The sequence below is a fragment of the Phragmites australis genome, chromosome 2 (assembly GCF_958298935.1).
Source record: "Phragmites australis chromosome 2, lpPhrAust1.1, whole genome shotgun sequence".
NCBI lineage: Eukaryota > Viridiplantae > Streptophyta > Magnoliopsida > Poales > Poaceae > Phragmites > Phragmites australis.
The window spans coordinates 16,348,697-16,370,125 of NC_084922.1; the positions used below are offsets into that span (position 1 = coordinate 16,348,697).

The window sequence follows — 21,429 nt, forward strand, 5'->3', positions numbered from 1 at the left end:
CACTGTCTAGTGTTGCAAACTTGAATCCATAGCATGTTCATCCAAATTCACATCAAATTCTTGCTTAGGATTCAAATTCGAGTCAATTTCATTCAAATTTCCTAAACCTGAAGCATTCGCTCATCTTGTTATTCATGTTTGATCTGTTAGATGGGTCATGAGCGCCACGACAAGGGCAAGGCCATTGAGCAGACGAAGAAGAAGAAGACATTTGAATGACAAGATGAGAAAACTTGAATCCTAAGCAAGCGTGGAATCGTGCCATTGCAGCAGCAGATGCGTCAGATGTTCAGCGAGGCTTTCAGATCAGAGATGAAGCTTCCTCACCGTGTCAGTCCACCCGCACCATTTCTACTGTGGGGTTGGGCTCGACACATTCCGTCCAGTTAGGCAGCCGAAAGAGGGCTCATCAGGAGCCAGATCCTCAGGAGGAAGAGGAGGAGGAGCAACAAACACAACAACAGTCAGAGCAACCGCTAGCTCAAGCAAAGATTCACCTACTCAACTTGATAGCATACAAGTCTCCGAGGATTAAGAAGCTGAAGTTCATGGTGTTCAGTGAGTGGTTTACCCCAGACAAAGATGAGGGGGTAAATCCTAGGTTTTGGACAGTGCTGCAGGATAGCTTCCATGCGTCTTATCTCAGGAGGAAGGTCAGTTTGAGCAAGCATAAGATGCTTAACTAGCACTACTTGCAGTTAGCGTCAGGAGGAGTAGATATGAAGCAGCACTTTGACGCATTCCCAGGTCTTTCAGCTCTTCTCACGGACGTGAATAGATATGTTGAGGAGTGAGTTAGAGTGTTCTACGCCACTGTTTGGATAGCACCAAAGAGGGACCTCGTACAATTCATATTCCAGGGTGAGCAGATCAGACTTTATAGCAACAACATTCTTGAGGCCTTGGGGGTTCAGGAGAGTTCCAGGTATCTGCACGAGATCATTCATCCGAACGACAACCCCCCTCGTCATCCTCTGGCTGGAGGTGTCTTCCCTACTGATGATGAGATCAAACTGTTGTTCAGGTAACCCTTCGCTCCAGGTTCGCCAAGACTGCCAGATATGTTGACACCCGAGGTGAAGACAATCCACATGTCCAAGAGGGTAGCTGTTGAGGACTAGGCCCTAGCTGAGGCTGAGGCAAAGCTACACATGTCATCTTTGACATTGACAGTAACAGTGACTCAGACTCCGACAATGTTGAGTACATTCCTCTGGTCACCAGGTCACATGACGTCGAGGTAGGAGGTTCCTCTCAAGATGCACCACAGACTTCAGTGCCTTCCTCTTTAGCACCTAAGACATCACCTCCCGTGACTCCTATTCCCAGTCGTATGAGCTCACTCTCATCCTTCAATAGATGCAACAGCATCAGGCAGTCCAGATAGAGATGCAGGAGAAGCTTCAGACCGATATGATTCACCAGCAAGAGTAGCAATTAGTGCTTATGTAGTCACTCCAGCAGCAACAGGACGAGGCTATGTTTGCAGCACTTCAAGCCGGTAGAGAGAACAATGACACAATGTTTAGCTTCATCTTAGGTTGTTTGGGTTCTCTCTTTTACGCTTCAGGTCTAAAGTTACCAACTGCACCTCGAGCACCTACTCCAGCCCCAAGTCCTCTCCCAGGCAATGTCAGCGGTCTTTTGGGTACTCTGGTGTTAGGGTCTCCACTCGCATCACTCTTCTCCACTGGAGTCTTCTCACAGCCTGCCGGGACTACGTAGAGTCCAACATTTACTTCATTGATAACACCTTTGACTACTGGATCTATCAGTTTTGAGGACTCACCGTAGCCGACCGTCCCTATTCAGCAGCCGCCAGTTGTATCTCCCGCTATTTGCAGCTTGTGTTTGATGAGATAGACCATACGCTTCGAGTAGTGCGGAGCCAAATCATTCAGGAGACGGCAGCTAAGGGTCACGGTAATTCCAGCTCTAACCCCTATCCTGACACAATATCATCAGAGGTTCCTGCTCCTTCAGCTCCTAGTCAGCCTTCAGCAGGATCGCTCTTACCTGTCATTGATGTTGTCGAGCTCGATTCTTCCGCGTCTGACTCCGAGTCAGATACCAGCTCTCGGTTCGTAGTGTGCCCTTCTTCGGCAATGTCGGCTCCTTCATCTCCTCCAGCCCCAGGTGTTTAAATGTGTTCTCTTTTTGGTGCTTAGATGCCAAAGGGAGAGAGAGTCTAGTGTTAGGGGAGTCGGGAGAGAGAGAGAGGGAGAGAGAGAGAGAGAGAGAGAGAGAGAGAGAGAGAGAGAGAGAGCTAACTTGAGTGTATATAGAGTTTCTTAGTTTTAGGGGGAGCTTAGCTTAGAAGCCATGGTAGTTAGGTTTGGCTTGTTGGATCTTATTGGATTTTGATGTAATGACATGCTATTTGGCTCTCTCTCTATTGATATGTTCTGCTTGTCATCACATTGTGTTTTCTTTCGTGCTCAGTTTATTTCTTATTCTACTAGCATGATAGGTTGTTCTAGTGCTAGGCTTTCTCTTGCTTAATTGCTTTATGTATCAATTGCCTAGTTTTTTAGGGTACTTTAATTCATATGTTAATCTTCTAATTTGTGTTGTCATCAATCACAAAAAAGGAGGAGATTATAGCATCTAGATCCCTAGGTAAGTGGTAAGTGTTTCGGTGATTAATGGCAATCGTATCATTGTGACTAATAGGTTTGTTTTAAAGGATATCAAAAATTTAGTTCACAATGATGATTATGTATTCTTGGTTCCTAAGTTGATTCAATGAATGATCAAAGGGTATAAGCATCAAGATTAAGGATCTTCTAGTTCTAAGTGTTATAATGAAATGAAGGACACTTAGAGTAGTATATGTCTCTTTTCTTAGTCTTTTGACCATACTATAAATAGGAGTTAAGAATGGTTGTTTGAACTAGTTGAGTCTAGAGTTAGTTAGATACACACTTGTGAAATTCTAGCACTAGATAGCTCAATGAAACTCATGGTTGAGATATTAAGAAGTTGGAGCTCAAGAAAGTTTGAATTGGATGAGCTTAAAAAAAATTGTTCTCACCGGATAGTCTGACGTTCAACGAGTTAAACTCACTGGAGCATTCTTAGCTCAGGTCAAAGAGATGATAAGTACACCGGATAGTCTGGCGATCAACAAGTTACTCTCACCGGAGCATTTTTAGTTAGAAAAGAACAAGTCAATATCGGATGGTCCGGTGTTAGAGTGCAGAGAACTCTAGAGTATTTTACAGGAGTTATGCAAATTCTCAGAAATGGAGTTGAATACATTGTATGGTCTAGTGTTCAATGGGATGCAACATCGAAGTATTTTCCAGAAGAATTGCATTCAACACAGTGGAGATGCTACTCATCGGATGGTCTGGTGTGTGGACAACAGGAGAGTCGGAGCATTTCTCAGCAGTAACGGCTAATGACAGCTAACAGTGTGTGAGCTTTTAAAATTGTACATACCGAATGGTCCGGTGTATGTGAGATGGTGTACACCGGATCATCTGATGTTCCCATGAAATGTGGGTGGTTGGGCAACAGATAGATTTGAACCTCTAGACCTTAAATACCTCCTCATTTCATCTCACTAAGCATTCTTGTGAACCCAGAGGAGCCTATACACTATGTGTATCATCAAGAAGTAAGAGAGTGCGCTAGAGTGATTTGCAAAGTTCTTAATTGAAGATTAAAGATATAATTAGTGCATACAGAGTAGCAAGTGTGCATCTAGCTATATTCTAGACTTAATCTTGGTTAAGTGAAGCTATTGGCTTGACATCATTAGTGCATAGAGAGTAGTAAGTGTGCATCTAGCTGTATTCTAGGCTTGATCTTGGTTAAGTGAAGTTATTGGCTTGTTACTCTTGGTAGTTGGTAACACCTAACTGGTATTTGGCGATTTGAGGTGTCTTGGTGAGCTCTTGGAGTTTTTATGGGAGTCTTAAGAAAAACAATATATTTGGTTTGATACTCGTCAATTCGGATATAGAGAAATGATAATTATGAGGGAGTAATTGAGTCTTTATGGCTCAAGAAGGAGCGATATCTTTAGTGGATGCTCTAACAAAAACTAGGGGGTGTTAACTCCTCGATACATCGGGAAAAAATTGATGTCTTCTTGTCTGTCTCTTTACTTTTTCGCATTTGCTTTGAGCCTTTACATTCTTTCATGCCTTCAATTCCGTAATTTAATTTGTATTTTAGCTTGCTTGTTTAATTGTCTTCCTTTCACTTGTCCGTGTAGTTACATTATCTTTCATCTATGATAAAATTTCTACTTATTTTAAAATTTGGTAGAAGTAGTTTTAATTAGAGCCCAATCCCCCCCCCCCCTCCTCCCTATTGAATCATTCCATCATTTCATCCATGCATAGTTGTGAGGTGCAAAAATGCAAAAGAAAGCGTGGAGTGACGAGTGAATGTACGTGTGTTCTTCTTTTGCTTGCTTTAACTATGTGAGGCCAACTTCACTATTTAAGTTGGTCTATCTCCACCTAATTTAGCAATATGAGACTAAAGTTTTCACCAAGTATGTATGAATGGGCCTTTGGGATTTATTAAAATTTTCATTTGTGCTGGCCAAAGCTCAAACTCTAACAATCCTACCTTAGTTTTGAAATTCCTTCAATTCAAACTCGCCTATAGTGGCCGATAGGAATTTGTTTGATGTTATAAGGCTCATGTCGCTCGACCTCAACTACATTTTGTATCCATCCGTGGCTCTCAGTCGCTGTTCAATATTGTTTTTGTTTGTTCCAGCTCCTTCTATATAATTTGGTCTACTCTCTTTGTGTCTTTTTCCTTGTTTGAAAAAATTTAAGATCTTCCTAGATCAGTTCACTGCTTAGTCAACCAGTGGAGCACACCACCCATTTAGATACTTCACTTCGTTAAGTGATTTCGATGCAACTGCAAAACTAGCCAACTATGCATGCTTTTACTCTCATCGCTCATACAAAGCAGTTTAGTTATCTGGTATCGCATTCCTACCCATAAGAGCAGTGATTTTCTCTGGTATCCCAGCTTGTATCTATTCTACTGTAATTGCCTTCTAATATAACGAGTGGCTTTAGAAACAGATTACGCTTGAAGTTTTAACCTCAAATCTCAAACGGCATACAAATTAGTCAAACTGGAAGGAACACAAACAAGCTGCAATAGGCTGGCAAAGTTACAATGGTAAAGCTGACGTTCAAGTTCCCACCTTACCTGCCTGGTTTGATCCGTGCACCTTTCACAAATAACAGAAGTTTAGTTTTTTTACTTTTTTTTTTTTTTTTTACTTCTGCGAAGTTCCTATGAAACTCCTAGCACAAATCTCACAGACAGTGCAGAGCTTGATACGACACATCCGACGACTCAAGTGCGGCTTACGTGTCGTAAAACAAGTCTGGGTACTGTTTATTTCAAAACATAGCATTTTTTCTCGTACTGCATTAACATCCAGTGATATAAAAAAAAGACCTCGGGAACATAATGTTGGTGAAAAAAGAAGAGCTTGTAAGAGCAACTTCAATAAACTATCTATAATATATCATTCATATTTTCATATAGATTACTATCTATAAATATTTCTCTTCTATATTACTCCATCACTCTAACAGCATATTTATATTTATAGTATTATATAACTGTAACGATTATATTTTTATAACGGTTATATTTCTAACGGATATTTTTTCAATGACTATTTTTTTACTGTTATTTTTTCAACGGCTATTTTTTCAACGGATATTTTTCTAACAGCTATTTTTTAGTCTATATATGCAAGTCTATTTGTCAATCCTGAGTTGTGTCTCCTCTCCTAGCTCTCTATGTGTTCTCTCCTATATATCTGTGTCTCGTCTCCAACATCGCAATGAGGTGTTGCAACATCATTAAGCAAATTCTCATGGATTTATCGTCGACCTTATCCGATGATGATGTACTCTATTGTTGCAACAGCATTCCATGTGCACGATGAAGATCCGCGCTTTGAATGCTCAACGTCATGGCAGTTTCGAGCTAAGACATTGAGTAATTCATCGCGGCAGAGAAGCCAAACATGTAAGACTATACCAAGACTACTTTTCAGAGGCTCCCACCTACGGCTCAGCTATCTTTCGCGTAGGTTTATAATTAGTGAATATGTTTTGTTCGCCCTTAATGTTTATCCTCAAGTCTTTATTATTATTTCTGCGCAAATTTAGAATGGATCGTTCTTTGTTTCTTCGTATAGTGCAATCTGTAGTAGAACATTATAACTATTTTGTGTAGAAAAGAAATAGTTCTGGGATTCTTGGGTTATCTCCTTTGCAGAAGATTATCGCTATATTTCGAATGCTAGCTTATGGAGTACCAGCGGATGCTACGGATGAATTTATTCAGATTGAAGAAAGTACTACTATATAGAGTCTTAAAAGGTTTGTACAAGCTATTATAAAAATCTTTAAAGATGAGTACCTGAGATCTCCAAATAGTCTTGATACTGCTAGGTTACTTGAAATAGAAGAGTCAAGAGGTTTTCGCGGTATGCTAGAAGCATAGATTGCATGCAATGGAAGTGAAAAAATGATCCTGGAACATGGCAAGGAATATATACCGACCATGTGCATGAGCCCATAATTATTCTGAAAGCTGTTGCTTCACAAGATCTTTGGATTTGGCACGCTTTCTTTGGTTTACTAGGATCTCACAATGATATTAATGTTCTTCACTATTTCCCTCTATTTGCAAAGCTAGCCGAAGTACAAGCTCCAAAAGTAAATTATACAATCGATGGTCACAACTATACAATGGTCTATTACCTGGCAGATAACATATATCCACCATGGGCAACATTCCTGAAGACAATACCATCTCCGCAAGAGAATAAGAAAAAACTTTTCTCACAAGAACAAGAAGCTGCTAGAAAAGATGTCGAACAAGCATTTAGAGTTCTACATGTTCGTTTTGCTATGTTCGTGAACCAGCAAGGTTTTGGGATCAAGAGACACTCGAACATATCATGACAGCTTGCATCATTATGCATAACATGATACTTGAAGATAAGCGAGAAGGAACAGAATACTATGATTACGATCATGAGGGAGAAAGGGTCACACTTGAGCACACCCCTGAGCTATCTCAGTTTATAGAGTATATTTAGAGCAATCATGTTATCAGAAATCGACAAGCTCACTCTCAACTTCAAGATAATCTAATCGAGCACTTATGGCAACTGTATGCAGAGTCGTAGTTCTTATAATGTAACTATTTGCAATAATGTAGTCGAAACCTATCATTTCCGGCTTTCTTTCTTCAAGTGCAATCATCTTTTCTTCCATTGCAAGTGATCGATCATAGGGAACATTCTTATTCTTAATGAATTGAATAGGGAACATATGGCACAACATTTGCAAAAATATAGAGTACCTACTGAATGCATCATATGAGCTCATGAGGTCTAACAAGAGATTCTTGTTATACAAATTCAACAGATCTCTTGCCCAGCATTGAGAAAGCATTGACAATGAATATTCCCCAGAACAGTATGTGTCATTTCATTTCACTAATTGTCTGATCAAAATCTATCATTTCATTAATTGGAATTTTATTAACCTAGGAGAGACATATACTGATAAATGCTACATACAGAAGAATTTGCCGATATTCTAGGATTAGAGAACTGCCAAGATTTTATAAATCAAACTAACTTTTGAAAGCAGAGAGGAGGGCTCCTTGTAAGTTTTGCTTGAAGCCACCTACAAGAGAAAGATTTGCAGATCAGTTTTGACTACAAGAGATGATAGGATATAAGACTAATACAATAAGTAGCAGACAATACTGAAAACTGGTAATTATTCATGCAGTTTATTAAAAAAAAAATTTGCATGTTCAGGTGGACTAACACTTTTCCAGTGACAGTAGTAGAGCACATACACATTCTCCTACATCACAATTTTCCAAGAGGAAATAGTTTGCTTTCAGTTTTTGCCATTGTTCAGTTGCTTCGTTTTAGGTTCAGGTTCAGTCCACTAAACACAAGAGAAGGCAACAAGTTCTAACCAGCAATTTAACTAAACATAAGAAGAGACAACAAGTTCTAACCAGCAATTTAACTTAACACAAGAGGAGACAGCAAGTTCTAACCAGATAAGAAAATACACATTACAAATCTGTAAAATATCAGTCCCCAATCCCCCAATTAGAAGACTGTACAACACACTTTCTAACTAGCAATTTGGGGGCACAAGTAGTCTATACTCACCAAAATTAGGGGCAGATAGGAGACCAAAGAAGATGAGCTGATATGACCATGGTGGAAGAGGAATAGGGTTGGAGGTGCCTGTGGCAGATTGATGAGGAGCGTAACTGTGGAAGTAGAGATGTCAATGGGGACCCGATCCCAATTCTTCGCGAGGAATTCCTCTATTAGGGGATGGGGATGGGAAGATTTCGTCCCCGCGAACTCATATGGGGATGCAGACGGAAAGGCACTCTCCGTCCTCGCTCTCCGCTATATCCCGATACCACATATATACACATTTTTCTTAGTATATAAATGTACAAACATTACATTACGTAAAGTAAATAATAAATTACTCTTATTCTTTTTATCTAATTTATAATATTTAATCAATCTTGTATTAATTACCCTCATATGCATCAATAAATTACTTATTTATATTGCGTACACATTGTTAATATATAGAAACAATCAAATATAATTCAATTTTACATTCCCATTGGGGACCCGATCCCCGTAAAATTCCTCACGGGGATGAGGATGGAAGAAATCTCCCCCCCCCCCCATAGCTAAATAGGGACAGGGATGGAGAAGCATTCCCCGATGGGAATTAGCCCCGTTGCCACCCCTACGTGGAAGAGGAGGCTACTTTCAGCAAAAATTGGGAGGCACATTAGCACTAGAGGAGGTTTGGAGGACAGTGAAGGTGAGCAGCCATGGAATTGGAGTCGGAGGAGAGCACTTACCGGTGGGCTGCAGCACAAGCTCGGACGGAGAGGAAGAAGGAGCACAGCGGCGAAGAATCCCACAGCATCGGCAAGGTAGCTTGGCTTCAGCTTTCGACTTCAATCCCTCGAGGCGGCTCCAGATCTGCGCAGCTGACGCAAGCGGGATGGCCTCCTCCTCTGGCTTCCTTGCTCCGAGCAGGAAGTCATGGCGACGACGAGTTAATGGTGGTGCGGCAACGGGCTACGCGGCGAGGGTGAGGGCTCACAAGGGTGGCGGGAGCGCACGAGCAAACGGGACATGGCGTGAGGGGAGAGGGACGCTAGATGTGATGTGCGGGAGGTGCGGGATGCCATGCTCGTCAAAGTGGTGTGGAGGTGTTGGAGATCGATTCTTGGTCGTTTTGGCTACCAGTCGAGATGGAGGGCGCGATAGAACATCCATCGGAGATGCTCTAAACTTGTCTGTGCAACACAGATTGTCTAAACTTGACAATAAAGATTGCATGGAAAATCGACAATGACGATTGCAAGGACTGTTCTTTTGCCATAAAATCTGATATTTATTTAATCAGGGAAGTTTACACCGTTCACGTACCATAGGCATGTAAATTCTATGCTTCTCAAAAATAATCAAAATCGGAATTTTTCCACTTACATTACTAGATTTACAGGGTTGTTTCTCTACAATAAGTTTATTTACACTGCCCAAGGGAGACAACATACAAAGTTCCACAACGCAAAATATGGTTACACATGCCAATGAATAGAACACATAAGAATCGAAAAGCAAGGAAATAAGAGAAAAATAACAAAACTATGTATAATATAACGGAAAAGAATAAAATATCTACCACTTGCGATTTGTGTCCTTCCTAGTACCTCATTTGAGGTGGATAAATGGTCAACATGTTTCCCAAACAAGATGTTAGAAGAGTTCTTCTGAGTTGAATTTGTTCCATGCTTCCTGTTTGTATCACAGTAGGGTATCAGTCCAATAGAATAACACCATCGCTTGCAAGTCGTGAAAATGTTTCATGTCATAACACTAAGAATGCATTTGAATCACAGATGCAGCAACGAGCTAAAATAACAGCTGAAATGTAGGGCACGTTTGGTTCCTAGGCAAGGGCTTGCCTCTCCTTGCCTAGCAAGGCTATGTGTTTGGTTCTCTTCCAAAACCTTGCTTTGCCAGACAATCTAGCCCAGGCTGGCAAGGAAATCCTTGCCCACGTGGGAGAGCCAAATCGGCTCTCCTGCACGGGCAAACTTTGGCTGCACGTTTGCTCAATCACTGCCACGCCACACAACCCCTCCACGTCGTCATATCATCCTCGAATCCGGCAGCCAACAGAGAACAAACCGAGCCGTGTGGCAAAAATTGACCATCAACGGCATAAATCAGCACCTAGTGGTGGCTGGAACGACAAGGAGACGAAATTAGAAGCAGAGCTTGGCAAATCCGGCAAGGAATCACCGGGATCGAGCTCGAGAACCTGCAGCAGCGAGCTTGGACTCAATGGAGCTGATTAGGGAATGTTCAAATCGAGCCCTCCACTCTCCAGAACGAAGTCCCTGCTGCCTAGATCGAGCTAGCATTCAGTAGTATTGGTGCTCAATTTCTTCAAAAATGTATTCAACAGCGTTTGTGCTAAATTTGATTGGGAGGAGGAAGAAGAAAAAGGGGCAGGAAGGGAGCAGAGCTAGTAAAGTCTGAGAACCAAACACCACGTGTTTTCTTGCCTAGCTTTGCCCGGCAAGGCTAGGCAATCCTTGCCTACCTTGCCTCTACTGGCAAAGAATCCAAACATACGCGTAGAGTGAACTTGAATTGAAATGGTAAGAGGGAAATTGAACAAGTCTAGAATGGCATTATGCAGGGGAGTAATCATACCTTTAGAAGGTCAAACACCTTTTCTGCAATGTATTTCTGTTGAAGATTTGCACCCTTTTGCTGCACCTTATCAGGATGGATGCACAATGTAGCTTTCCTGTATTCTTTCTTGACAGATGCAGCTGTAATTAAATCAGTCAATGATATAGGTCGCCAGCCACATTGAGGCCAAAGAATCTGCACAAATTAACAAAAATACATGAGTACAGCAACGGACAAGAACAAAAGGCTAGGAAAGCTAAATTTTTAGCCCTCATTGGTCATGCTTCAGCATCTTCTTCCCAAGAAAAGAACAAAAAAGGGGCGAAGATTCTAAAGCACAATATAGAATATGAAAGGTTGTAACATCAACATACTGCCCATGAGACAATTATTTTGAAGTTATCCTAGTCGACGTACATTCTGATCCAATCACTTCTCTTAGAGTTACTTCACTAGCTATGTTTAAAATGTGGTCACAATCACAAATTCGATTTACATTATTCTATTTCTACTAATATTAATCTCGCACCATATCGTTCCTTCCCGTCCAAGATTTCTCTCAACTGCATGTGACAGCCTGATTTTGCCTGCCCTCTCTCTGATCTACCTTCACGTCGCTACCAACCGGGCCCACCCGTCAGACCCAACCCCTAACCTCCTATTTCCCCTCCAAAAACGCCAGCCGCTCGTTTGAACTCTCCCATTTGAGTCTGCGCAAATTAAAGCATTTGAATGCCGATTGAAGCCTCAAACCGTCGACCCCTAATTGAAGGTCACCAATTGCACAACAAAAAATTGGAAACTGAAGCCCTAATTGTCCGCCGCCATTAATCCCGAGCTGGCCGAATCGAGCTCACCCTCCCGTGTGTATATAGCCACCCAAACCCCTCCCCGAGCTCCTCTTCGCTCCACCACGCTCGAACCCCACCTTCTCGTCACGAATCCACATCCCAATCACTCCAGCGAAGCCGCCGCGCCATTGCTAAAGTCCGTCGTCGTCGTCGTCGTGCTGCTCCAGCCTCTCTCGATGTCGTCTGAGCTCACACCCGTGCTCGCCATCCGCATCTAGTTGTCGTCCGCCACTCACCGTCGCCAAACCTCTACCGCACAGAGCTCCAGAGGTTGTCGGACTCCCGCCGTTGAAGCCTGCCGTAGCCGAGCCTCTTTGATCTTCCCCGACGCCCGCAAGTGCATCAAATGGAGTCGCCGTCACCTCTATCCTCTTCCACCGCTTGTCGTCTCCCGAGCGTCACAGAGCCTTCTTCGCCCTTCGCCGGCCATTCTCCGCCGTGGAAACCTCGTCGTCAAATTGCTCAGCGCCAAAGCCATGGTAGCTCCCTCCCTCACCGTCTGATCGTGTTCGTAGGGTTAGGATTAGATGTAGCGTACCCCTTCGGGCATAGCCGATCAGAGACATCGAATTAGAAATCAAGGGCTTAGATTTAATTAGCCTTCCACCTAGTCACCTTGCCATGTCAGCAAGCCATGTAGGCGTATTTGTCCTACGTGGTGAGTCCAGTCAGCGCGTCTTGCCGAGTCAACAGCCCAGTCAGAGCGATGGCATCATCGTTGCGCATTAACTCAGATTTCCTTTAGAAGAATCATTCTCGATAATCTATTTATTATGAAAAATAGGTTTTCTTTTAATAGAAAGATTCCAAAAAATAGAAAATAATTTAGATTAATGTGTTTAATACTCCCTCTGTTTCGCAATGTTTTTCCACGCCCACCATTGCATACAACCAAGGAATACTGAAATCGAGTGAAAAATACACTGAGATGACCATGCTACCCCTAATCAATGCAAGGATGAGAGCAAGTAACTCACCAACGTTGAGTAAATGCATGCATACACTCAAGGGCATAGTAGAAAAATAGACTATAAAGCATCTTTGGTTACCGCAATTGACAAATAATTTGAGACAGATACTCCCGAGGCCATGGACAAATATTGATAAACAGAAGGAGTATGTTTTTAGCTCTGTTTTTATTTTTGATAATGTTTAAAAATATTTTCTTTGATAAAATAAATGCTTTTAATATGTTTTGTTGCATATAAAATTAGTTTTATTTCTAAAAATGGAAATAAATTCTATAAAATTGTTTTATTCAGTTTTGTCCTATAAATAATTCTGGAAAATTTTAAATAAAAGTTTTAGGCCTTTTAAAAATTAGGTTTAAATCCAAAAAAATAGTTTTTGTTGTTTTTAGCTGTTTAAGATTCGCCCAAATCTTCCTAAAATCGTGTCCTAACCAGCTTTAGCGTTTGTTTGTTATGTTTACTTTGTTTCGTGCTTGTTCTTAGTGTTGCTTGTTTTGCTCGCATGCAGAGGAGTTTGTCCCGGAGGCGTTCGACAACATCTAGGATCAAGACTTAGGTGATTTTGAGCAGCATTTCGAAAAAGGCAAATGTCCTTGATCATCTTGCACTTAGTTTTATAAATTTTTGTTTTAAATATTGCATATTGATCAAATATGATATCTCATAGTTAGGGTTTACTAGCATTTCCCCCATATTCCTTGTAGCCATAGTTTTGGTTATAATGTTATAGATAGATTATGCTTAGTGTTGCTTACTCATAGGTAGTATAGGCAAATGACGTTTCTGTTTAATAATATGAATCATGATGATAACCTTGGTAAAGATGCTTAGATTTGGAAAGTAAGGTCTGAGCAAGTTTGGCATGATGGTTGGTCTGTGGATGTGTTCCAAGCAAGAATGTTGACTTTATCGAATATTGGTTTATCTCCCTATATTGGTTGATGGTAGTCTTGCCCAAATCATGTTAAGGACGGTTCGTGGAGCGACCGCCCATGAAAACAGTATAACCACAAGTCTAGTATGGGACGGGCTTAGCCAAGTAATTCGCTATTTCTTAGCATGATGAAGATCATTTGGTGATACGGGGATGGAAGGGTGTACTTTCTGGAACCTCAAGGCGCAAAAGGGGGCTTTTTGAGTGGAGGGTGTACTCCCACGGTGGTGAAATCTTAGCGGGTTGACACGTGCTGAGAGAGACGTTGGAAAGACTTTGTAGTGAATTTCTAGCGCACACCTCAGAAGTGTGAGAGTCATCCATCGGCCAATGAGTACTTGGTAAAATAGGAAGGCACATCTTGTAGGTAAAGTGTACGACCTTTGTAGAGTGAAAACTGATATATCAGCCGTTCTTATGGTCATGAGCAGTATGAACATGATTAGTCAAGTGGTTTTCGGGTTGGTTTTTGGTTAGTTCTGGTGGATCACAGTGGTCGGAACTGTGATTCAAATTCGGTTTTGTTTAGAGGTGATTGGAACCTCAGATGAGGAGCAAGGTGGTTGGAACTTTGACTCAATTTTTATAATTTTTAGAAAATCATTCACATAGAAAATAAATTGCTTTTGTAACTGTGTTACTACTAAAATGATATTTATGCAAATAAACCTCTAATAAGCCATCGTTAATATTAGCTGCATGTCATACTTTTCCACACTTGCTGATTATTCCATATACTCACACTTGCTACCCAAACAATGTCGCTCAGTCGGGAAAAAATTTGAGGACTTTACAGAGGATGGTGCATTCTAGGATGTATTCTCCATCGATTGTCTGTGGAGTTGCCCAGTTGAAAATGAAGGTTGCACTTAGTTCCGCTGCATCAATGCTCCCTTTTTGTTAGAAGAAGGTACGTTTAAGTTGATGATATTATTCTGTTATTACCACTTATGATGTCATTATATGTGTTACTTGATCCTAGCATACATATAGGTATATTCGGTTTTGTTGTAAAACCAGATGTAACACTGCATTACAAAAATTTCATGGAAAAAAGAAACATTAAATGAATCAAATCATTTATCCAGTCATTAGGAGATAGTCCATCTGCGTGGTTTTTCATGCACGGGAAGAAAAATGGTTTGGTCAAATAGCCATGATATGACATGCCTGAACAATTCTTATGCAGACAAATAATCACCTTACTGACCAAGACGCATATATTTATAACCTAGTCACAGCATCTTCACACTTTTATTTTATTTCTGCAACTTGAAATTTCAGCACAGCCCTTTACTGTGGGAATTCTTATATATTAAAAAAAAACAGGTATATGTAATAACATGATTCAAAATCAGCTACATATTGTCAACACAATGTCAACAGAATTCCTTGTGGATCAGACTGTCCAAATGGACGTCCATTCAAAAATAAGGAAAGGCACTGTCAGTGATGCAGGGAGTATCAAAGCCTGCACACTTCTGACCCCAGCCAGGCTAGAACCGAGAGATTTTGAGCAATTAAATTTCCTTATTTCACTTTCTTAATCCATGTGCAAGAGGCTTTAGTGCCTTAAATCTTAAAATGGAGGGACTATGAATTAGGGGTGTTCAAAGATGGTTCAAAATGTTTTCACAAAAGCATTTGACACTCAGGATTGTCTTGCCAGCCACTCTTGTTCCTTCGCCGGTCACTATCGCTTCACAGCGATCGTGTGAACAGTTTGGACAAAACCATTCTGTTCAAACCTAGTATGAATCTACTAAAGAAAATATTTTCCCCAAGGTAGAAGGGGGAAGACGTTCTCGAGCCCTCTGGATTTGGAGAAGTGTCGATTTTTAACTATCTCCAAGTATACAATACCTCAAAAATTCTCAATTTCAAGTCCCAAAGAGTAAACTGACAATGTTTATACTATATAGACTTGCTAACTAATTATTTACGTTGCCATTATTGCACACAATTAGTAGTACTTGATAACAGACATGGCTATGCCACATTTTCTATCCACCCAATTTCCAGCAAGAGTGCAATCAGAAAAATATTTCCTAAAAAAAGGAGCACAGAATCATATCAGTACTAGAAACAGGATACTAACATATTGCAATGTTGATAGCAAGGCCCGTAAGTTGCCTTCCTTCCCAGCAGCCCACCTCTTTATCTCAAAATCAAGTGTTTCACCAATTCTCTGAAAAGAGAGAAATCACATTAGTTCACAAAATGAATCATCTGATCTATTTATTTATATATCAAAATTGGTAGGAATTGCCGAAAGCCCAGAAGCACTATAATAGAATATAGAGCTTACATGTCGCTCTTCCTGCTCCTGCTGAGCTTGCAAATCACGCTCATTTTTTTCAGCAAGAGCTTTTGCCTGAAATATCATATGAACAGCAATATAATTGGCATCTTTAATACAGATTTTAAAAGTTACCAATTAAAAGAAAAGTAACAGATTGATTATAGGTTAGCATACCGCACGCTCCATTGTCCTTTGGTGACGCTCTAATCTTGCCTTCCTTCTTTCTTCACTCTCTCCATCCAATTCTTGAAATACAGCAGATGATGAAGGTGCTATATATGAGGAATATTAAAACTTGGTCAGTGATAATTGCATACACTCGAAATAATGCTAGAGTAGTACTTCTATGCTAAAAAAATAATTAATGTTAAATCCTGTTGAGGGCCTGATTTGTGACCACCCCTACCTCCACAACTAACAACACTGAATATGATTAGTGCAAATTAGTTTCTAAGATAGCACACAAACACTACTAACAATGAAAATATTCAGATATTAAATAGTACCTCCAAATATAGAAGATAAGTCATCCATAAGATTGCTTGATGAAGGCTGAGCGAAGGGAGAAGCTGAACCCGAAGATGTCCTCACAGTACCAGAACCAGAACTACCTTGAGGTTGAACATCAAAAGGATTCTGAAAAGTTGAAGTTATCAGGGAGAAAACAAGGTTAAACCAGGGCAAATTTTCTACAAAAACAACTCATGCAGCTGCTCAGTGCTCACCGTTGTTGCAGTTTGTGATCTTGATACACTGCTTGATCTAGAAGGCATACCAAAGATAGACTCAAGATCAGGTTGCGCTGTTGCTGTTCTATGCTTATTTTCTCTTGCCCGTGCTTCAGCTGCAGCCCTTTCTCTAGCTTCATTAGCAGCCCTTTGTCGAGCTTCAGCAGCAACCCTCTCAAAAACTGCTCTTTCAGCCCTCCTCCTTGCTTCTGCTGCAGCTTTCTCAACAGCAGCTCGCTCAGCTTTTGCCCGAGCTTCTGCAGCAGCTTTCTCCTGAGATTCTGCTGCTGCCTTCTCCCTTGCTTCTGCAGCAGCTTTGGCGGCACTTTCCCTTGATTCTGCTTCAGCCCTTTCCCTAGCCTCTGCTGCTGCTCTTTCCTTAGCTTCTGCAGCAGCCTTTGCAGCTCTTTCCTTTGCCTCCACCACAGCTCTCTCACGAGCTTCTGCTGCTACTTTCTGTACTGCAGCTCGTTCCGCCCTTTGACGAGCCATCCTCTCAGCTTGCATGCGTGCTTCAGCACCTGCTCTTTCGCGTGCCTCCCGAATGGCCTTCTCTACAGCCTGCCTGGCCTCTCTCTCTTTCTCACACCTCTTTCGCTCCTCTTGTTCCCTTTGTCTCACCTTTTCTCTTTCCCTCTCAAGCTCTTCTTCCCTCTCCATTTCTGCACTTCTTTGCTCCTCTTCATGTTCTCTTTGTCTTCGTTCATTCTCTACTCTCCCTTCTTCATTTATATTTTCCATTTCATGAGAACAAAACTCTATTTTCTCGTCTATTTCCTGCTGTCGATACTGACTGCTAGTGAACATAGAATCGAAAGCCCCTTGGTTTATCCCTTTAGAATGTCTCAATTCAGCCCAATCCATGAAACTTACAGTAGCTGTAGAAGAGTATTGTTCCTTTCCTTCATGATTTAGAGCTTGTGGATGCCCATTGGCAAACTTAGCAGGCTTTGCCATGAAAAAATCTTCCAGTTCATTAATTTGGGATGTTTTAGAAGTATTTGCAGAACTAACGGAATGATGGAAGCCTTGATTATGAAGATGAGGATATGTTTTGCTAGTGACAGATTCAGTTAGTGGTTGCTTGGTGGCAAGTGGAGGTGGAGGACGTGAAGGAGGTGGTACACTTGTAGGTTGTGTCACTAGAGCAATATCTGAAACAGTTAGCCACACATCATTAGGCATTTTTGAATATTGATTCTCCTCTGGCAATTCATCTGGCATATCCATAGCAAATGGGTTTAAAGTCTGGAAACCAGTGGTGCCAGGTACTTCATGGAGAACAGATGGCTCAAAGACGTTCATCACAGGCAATACATTGCCATGCGCTTCTGCTGAAGCTCGTTGGACTGGCTTTTCCTGAGCCGTCTGATTGCAATGACTCATGCTATTTATGTTATCTACAGATCTCCTTTCAGTTGTATCGCTCTTTTTTTCAGATGTAAATGAATAGGATGGCATGGCTTTTGGAAACCCAGCAAAAATATCAGAGCTCTGAAACACCACACTAGTATTAGAAGGGGCATCAACCTTTGTGTTCCCTGACTTCGCAGGCATGCCGATGTTATCCAAATGGTCTGAAAACAATCTAAAGGATGAATATCCCGATTTGGGCATAGCACCTAAAATGACAAAAGGATCTTCCGGCATGCTCACACTCATTTTGCTGGACGAAATTGATTCACTTTCTTCTCTTGTTATAGGATCCTCCCTGTATAGATTTCATTCACAGATGATCACCAAAGAAGAGAAGAACAGCTCATGTGGTTATCACAAAGATAACTATTTTTGCATTAGAGTCTTAAAGTTCCAACAAACAGCCATATATATTGTCAAGGATTAAAATCAAAGTGATAGAAATTAGACAGGTCAACAGAACACATCACTTATCAACAATCTAACTCTCATGCGCCACAAAAAGGGGAAAACCCGGACCGAAAGGTAATCCAAAGTGAACTTGCAATAGCACAGTCATGAAGTTATGATGCATCTAACAAATTACTCACTTCCAAACCAGCAGTAAAAGAAATAGACAAGTAATAACACTATAAAATACCAAAGGTTCTTTGTTATGAAAAGGTAGCTAATGAGTAATGACAAACCACTGGCAGAATAACAAGTTCCGCTCCAGTTCCAACTTATAGTCAGCTACAAGACGCCGCATAAACTTATCCGTTATGCACTAATTTGCACTACTGAGATTTCTTCGAATAAAATATGATCTATAAGGCCAGTCATGTGAAGGTCTTACATTGTCATAGACAAATCATCCTTCATGGTCAACAAAGTATCCAACCAACCAATACAGGATTTATGACTACATTGACAGAAATATGACATGTTCGTTCAAAATTTAGGGTGAGTATCCTAGATTCAACTTGATCATACCTGCAGAATGACACTGCTCGCTACTGTAGGGAAAAAAGGATGCCATTTAAAAGGCATAACTCTTAAAAGTTCACATAGAGTTTTCAAATAATAGGATAGCCCCAGGATATAATCCTAAGGCTATAAAGGCATAATTATGTGTTCATGAGATGCCTACGAATTATAGTAGAAAATAACACATATCAGATTAAAATCAAGAAAACAATGCACGAAAGAACAGAGACTCTATTTGAGATATCAAAAAATAAACCTTCAAACCAGTGAAAACCTCAACACAGAATATCTCTACTTGTTTCAAAACTCCGCGCTCTTAAATAATCATAATATCTTTTACCTGTCGGGGGCAATGGTTCGGTTAGAAGTTTATCATTGTTTTGACTTGCACTTATTTAGTGGAAAATTTTAAGAGGGCTGCTGTCCTTCGAAGCATAACCACACTATCACTTTCCACATTTTTCCCCACTGTTTGAAATGATGCGGCTGCATATGGCATTGCATCGCGAAACCCAGTGTCCAACCACCATCACATAAAATACGTGGATTGGGCTTCCATTTCCATGGAGCATAATTTAATACTACTAGCAGCAGAACTCAAACTTTACCAATCCAACCTCACCTTCTATATGATAAACTAAGCTAGGTAATAGTTATGTAAATAGTAGAAGCTAAATTGGAAATTTCGAACTAGAAGAATACCAGACCTTGCCGAATCGTCATGGTTCGTGCTCCCACCAAACCCAGGGATCACACCATCATCAAACCCCACCACCTCGGGCTCCGCTTGCGGCGCCGGCTTCGTGCTCCCACCAAACCCAGGGACCGAATCGTCGTCAAACCCCGGCGCCTCCTGGTCCGTCTCCGCCTCCCTCACCGGCTCCGTCGACCTGGCGCTCCCACCAAGCCCAGGCATCAAGTCGTCATCAAACCCCGCCACCTCCGGCTCCCTCTTCCCCTCTGGCTTCGCCGCGCTCCCGAGGCCACCGAGGAAGTTCTCCTCCCCTTCACCGCCGCCGCCGCCGACGCCACCTCCAAACAAGGGGATCGCGTCGAAGGGGTCGACATCGGCCGCGTCGGGATCGTCGTCGAAGATCGGCTTGTCGAACACGGGCGGGCGCGGCGACGGCGAGGATGAGGAGGCCGCGGACGACGGCTCGGGGGCCTCGGCCGCGCGGTTGAAGCAGGAGTCGAACATGTCGTCGTAGACGGAGGCCGGCGGTGGCCTGAAGAGGCCGAGGTCGTCGACGAGGACGGGGTCGGCCATGGCCGGACCGAGGACGCCTCTGGCTGCGCCGGAACGGATTGGCGGGCGCCGGAATCGGGAGGGGTGAGGGGGGTGTCTACGCGGGGTTTGGGTGTTGACGGCTTCAAGGAGGGCGTGGGGGGGATGGTCGGGGTGGGGTGGGGTGGGGTGGGGTGGGGGAGAGGAGCGTGTGTTCGCAGAATCCGAAGTGTTTTTGAAAATATTTTTGTCGTTTACGCGGTTTTTTTCTAGTGCGATTAGCGAGGTGGCAGACATTCGTCCTCGGCTTGCTTTGTTGCCGTTTTAATTTTCTCGGTAAATAGTTTTTCAAATATCTATTTCAGCATGAGTAAGTACCCAAAGGAGCAGTATAATTTATGGCATTTGTATTGTTATCTGAAATAGTTGATAAGTCACATTTGACCAAATCCAACAATTAAAATAAAAGTATCGAAAACATCGTATTTTCACTTCCTTCTAGTGACGCATCAGCCATCGGAAAATGAACATGTAATGATGAATTTATCCTCGGAGACAAGAATTTCCCTTCTTTAAGAAACAAGAGACGCATCATTGTTGTGCTCATGTTAACAATGTGTTTAGGAACGGAGTAAGAGGCTTTTATATAAATGAATGATATTTTTCAGCATATAAGATTCACCATATAAACAACAACATAAAATTAGCATGTTACAGTTTATGTTGAGTCATATTTATATGGTCTATTGTTTAGCTTTAGTTTGGCTCTTTTAAGGATAATTCAAATACATATATCAAGTCAAACCATAAATAATCGATTTTCGTGACAGAGGATAGGACATTAATATGTAGCATGTGACTTTTTTACAGAGATTTAGAAATGCAAAAGAAAGAGAAGGATATGTAACTACTAAGACCCGTCTCTTGTTTCTTAAAGAAGGGAAATTCTACAGTAATATAGTGATTTTCCTCTTTGTTATGTATGTCATCATGTAATGAGACTTTTTAGCAATGTTATAGTCATGTTAACTAATCCTTAACCGATCATTTGATAGTGTTATCTTATGGCTTGAAGTTTTTTTTATGATGTGGTCAACCATGAGTTTTCTCACATGTAGCATATTCATTGAACATACTTAAATAGACTTTTTTTTTTGTTGAATTTCCAAATTAAACAAAATGGAAACATAGGGTCTCATTTGGTCAAACATACTTACATAGACCCTTTTTTTTTAATTTGAAGGAAA

At 41.4% G+C, this 21,429-nt stretch overlaps 1 protein-coding gene across 3 annotated transcripts; it reads right to left on the minus strand.

The window, feature by feature from the left end:
• Positions 1–9,543: 9,543 nt before the first annotated feature.
• On the minus strand, positions 9,544–20,349 carry LOC133901128 (auxilin-related protein 1-like). 3 transcript variants are annotated; one of them, XM_062342407.1, is made up of 9 exons: positions 19,665–20,349; positions 16,573–18,286; positions 16,354–16,483; positions 16,022–16,119; positions 15,854–15,919; positions 15,644–15,733; positions 10,808–10,984; positions 10,410–10,495; positions 9,911–10,331 (listed from the first exon to the last, which is right to left on the minus strand). In XM_062342407.1, exons 1-8 carry the CDS (start codon positions 20,222–20,224, stop codon positions 10,454–10,456), a joined length of 2,877 nt encoding a protein of 958 aa, XP_062198391.1. In that variant the 5' UTR covers positions 20,225–20,349; the 3' UTR covers positions 9,911–10,331; positions 10,410–10,453. The 3 variants fall into 3 exon arrangements, with proteins under 3 accessions (XP_062198395.1, XP_062198387.1, XP_062198391.1); XM_062342411.1 differs by lacking the exons at positions 9,911–10,331; positions 10,410–10,495 and adding an exon at positions 9,544–9,880; XM_062342403.1 differs by having other exon boundaries at positions 9,910–10,495.
• Positions 20,350–21,429: the final 1,080 nt, after the last annotated feature.

Bases quoted from the DNA above. Each gene is read 5' to 3' on its own strand.
- LOC133901128 (XM_062342403.1), bottom strand. From the start codon at position 20,224: ATGGCCGACCCCGTCCTCGTCGACGACCTCGGCCTCTTCAGGCCACCG. The intron at 16,484-16,572 runs GTGAGCACTGAG...TCAACTTTTCAG, and splicing joins GATCACAAACTGCAACAACG to AATCCTTTTGATGTTCAACC. The intron at 15,734-15,853 runs GTAAGCTCTATA...CTCTCTTTTCAG, and splicing joins AGGAGCAGGAAGAGCGACAT to AGAATTGGTGAAACACTTGA.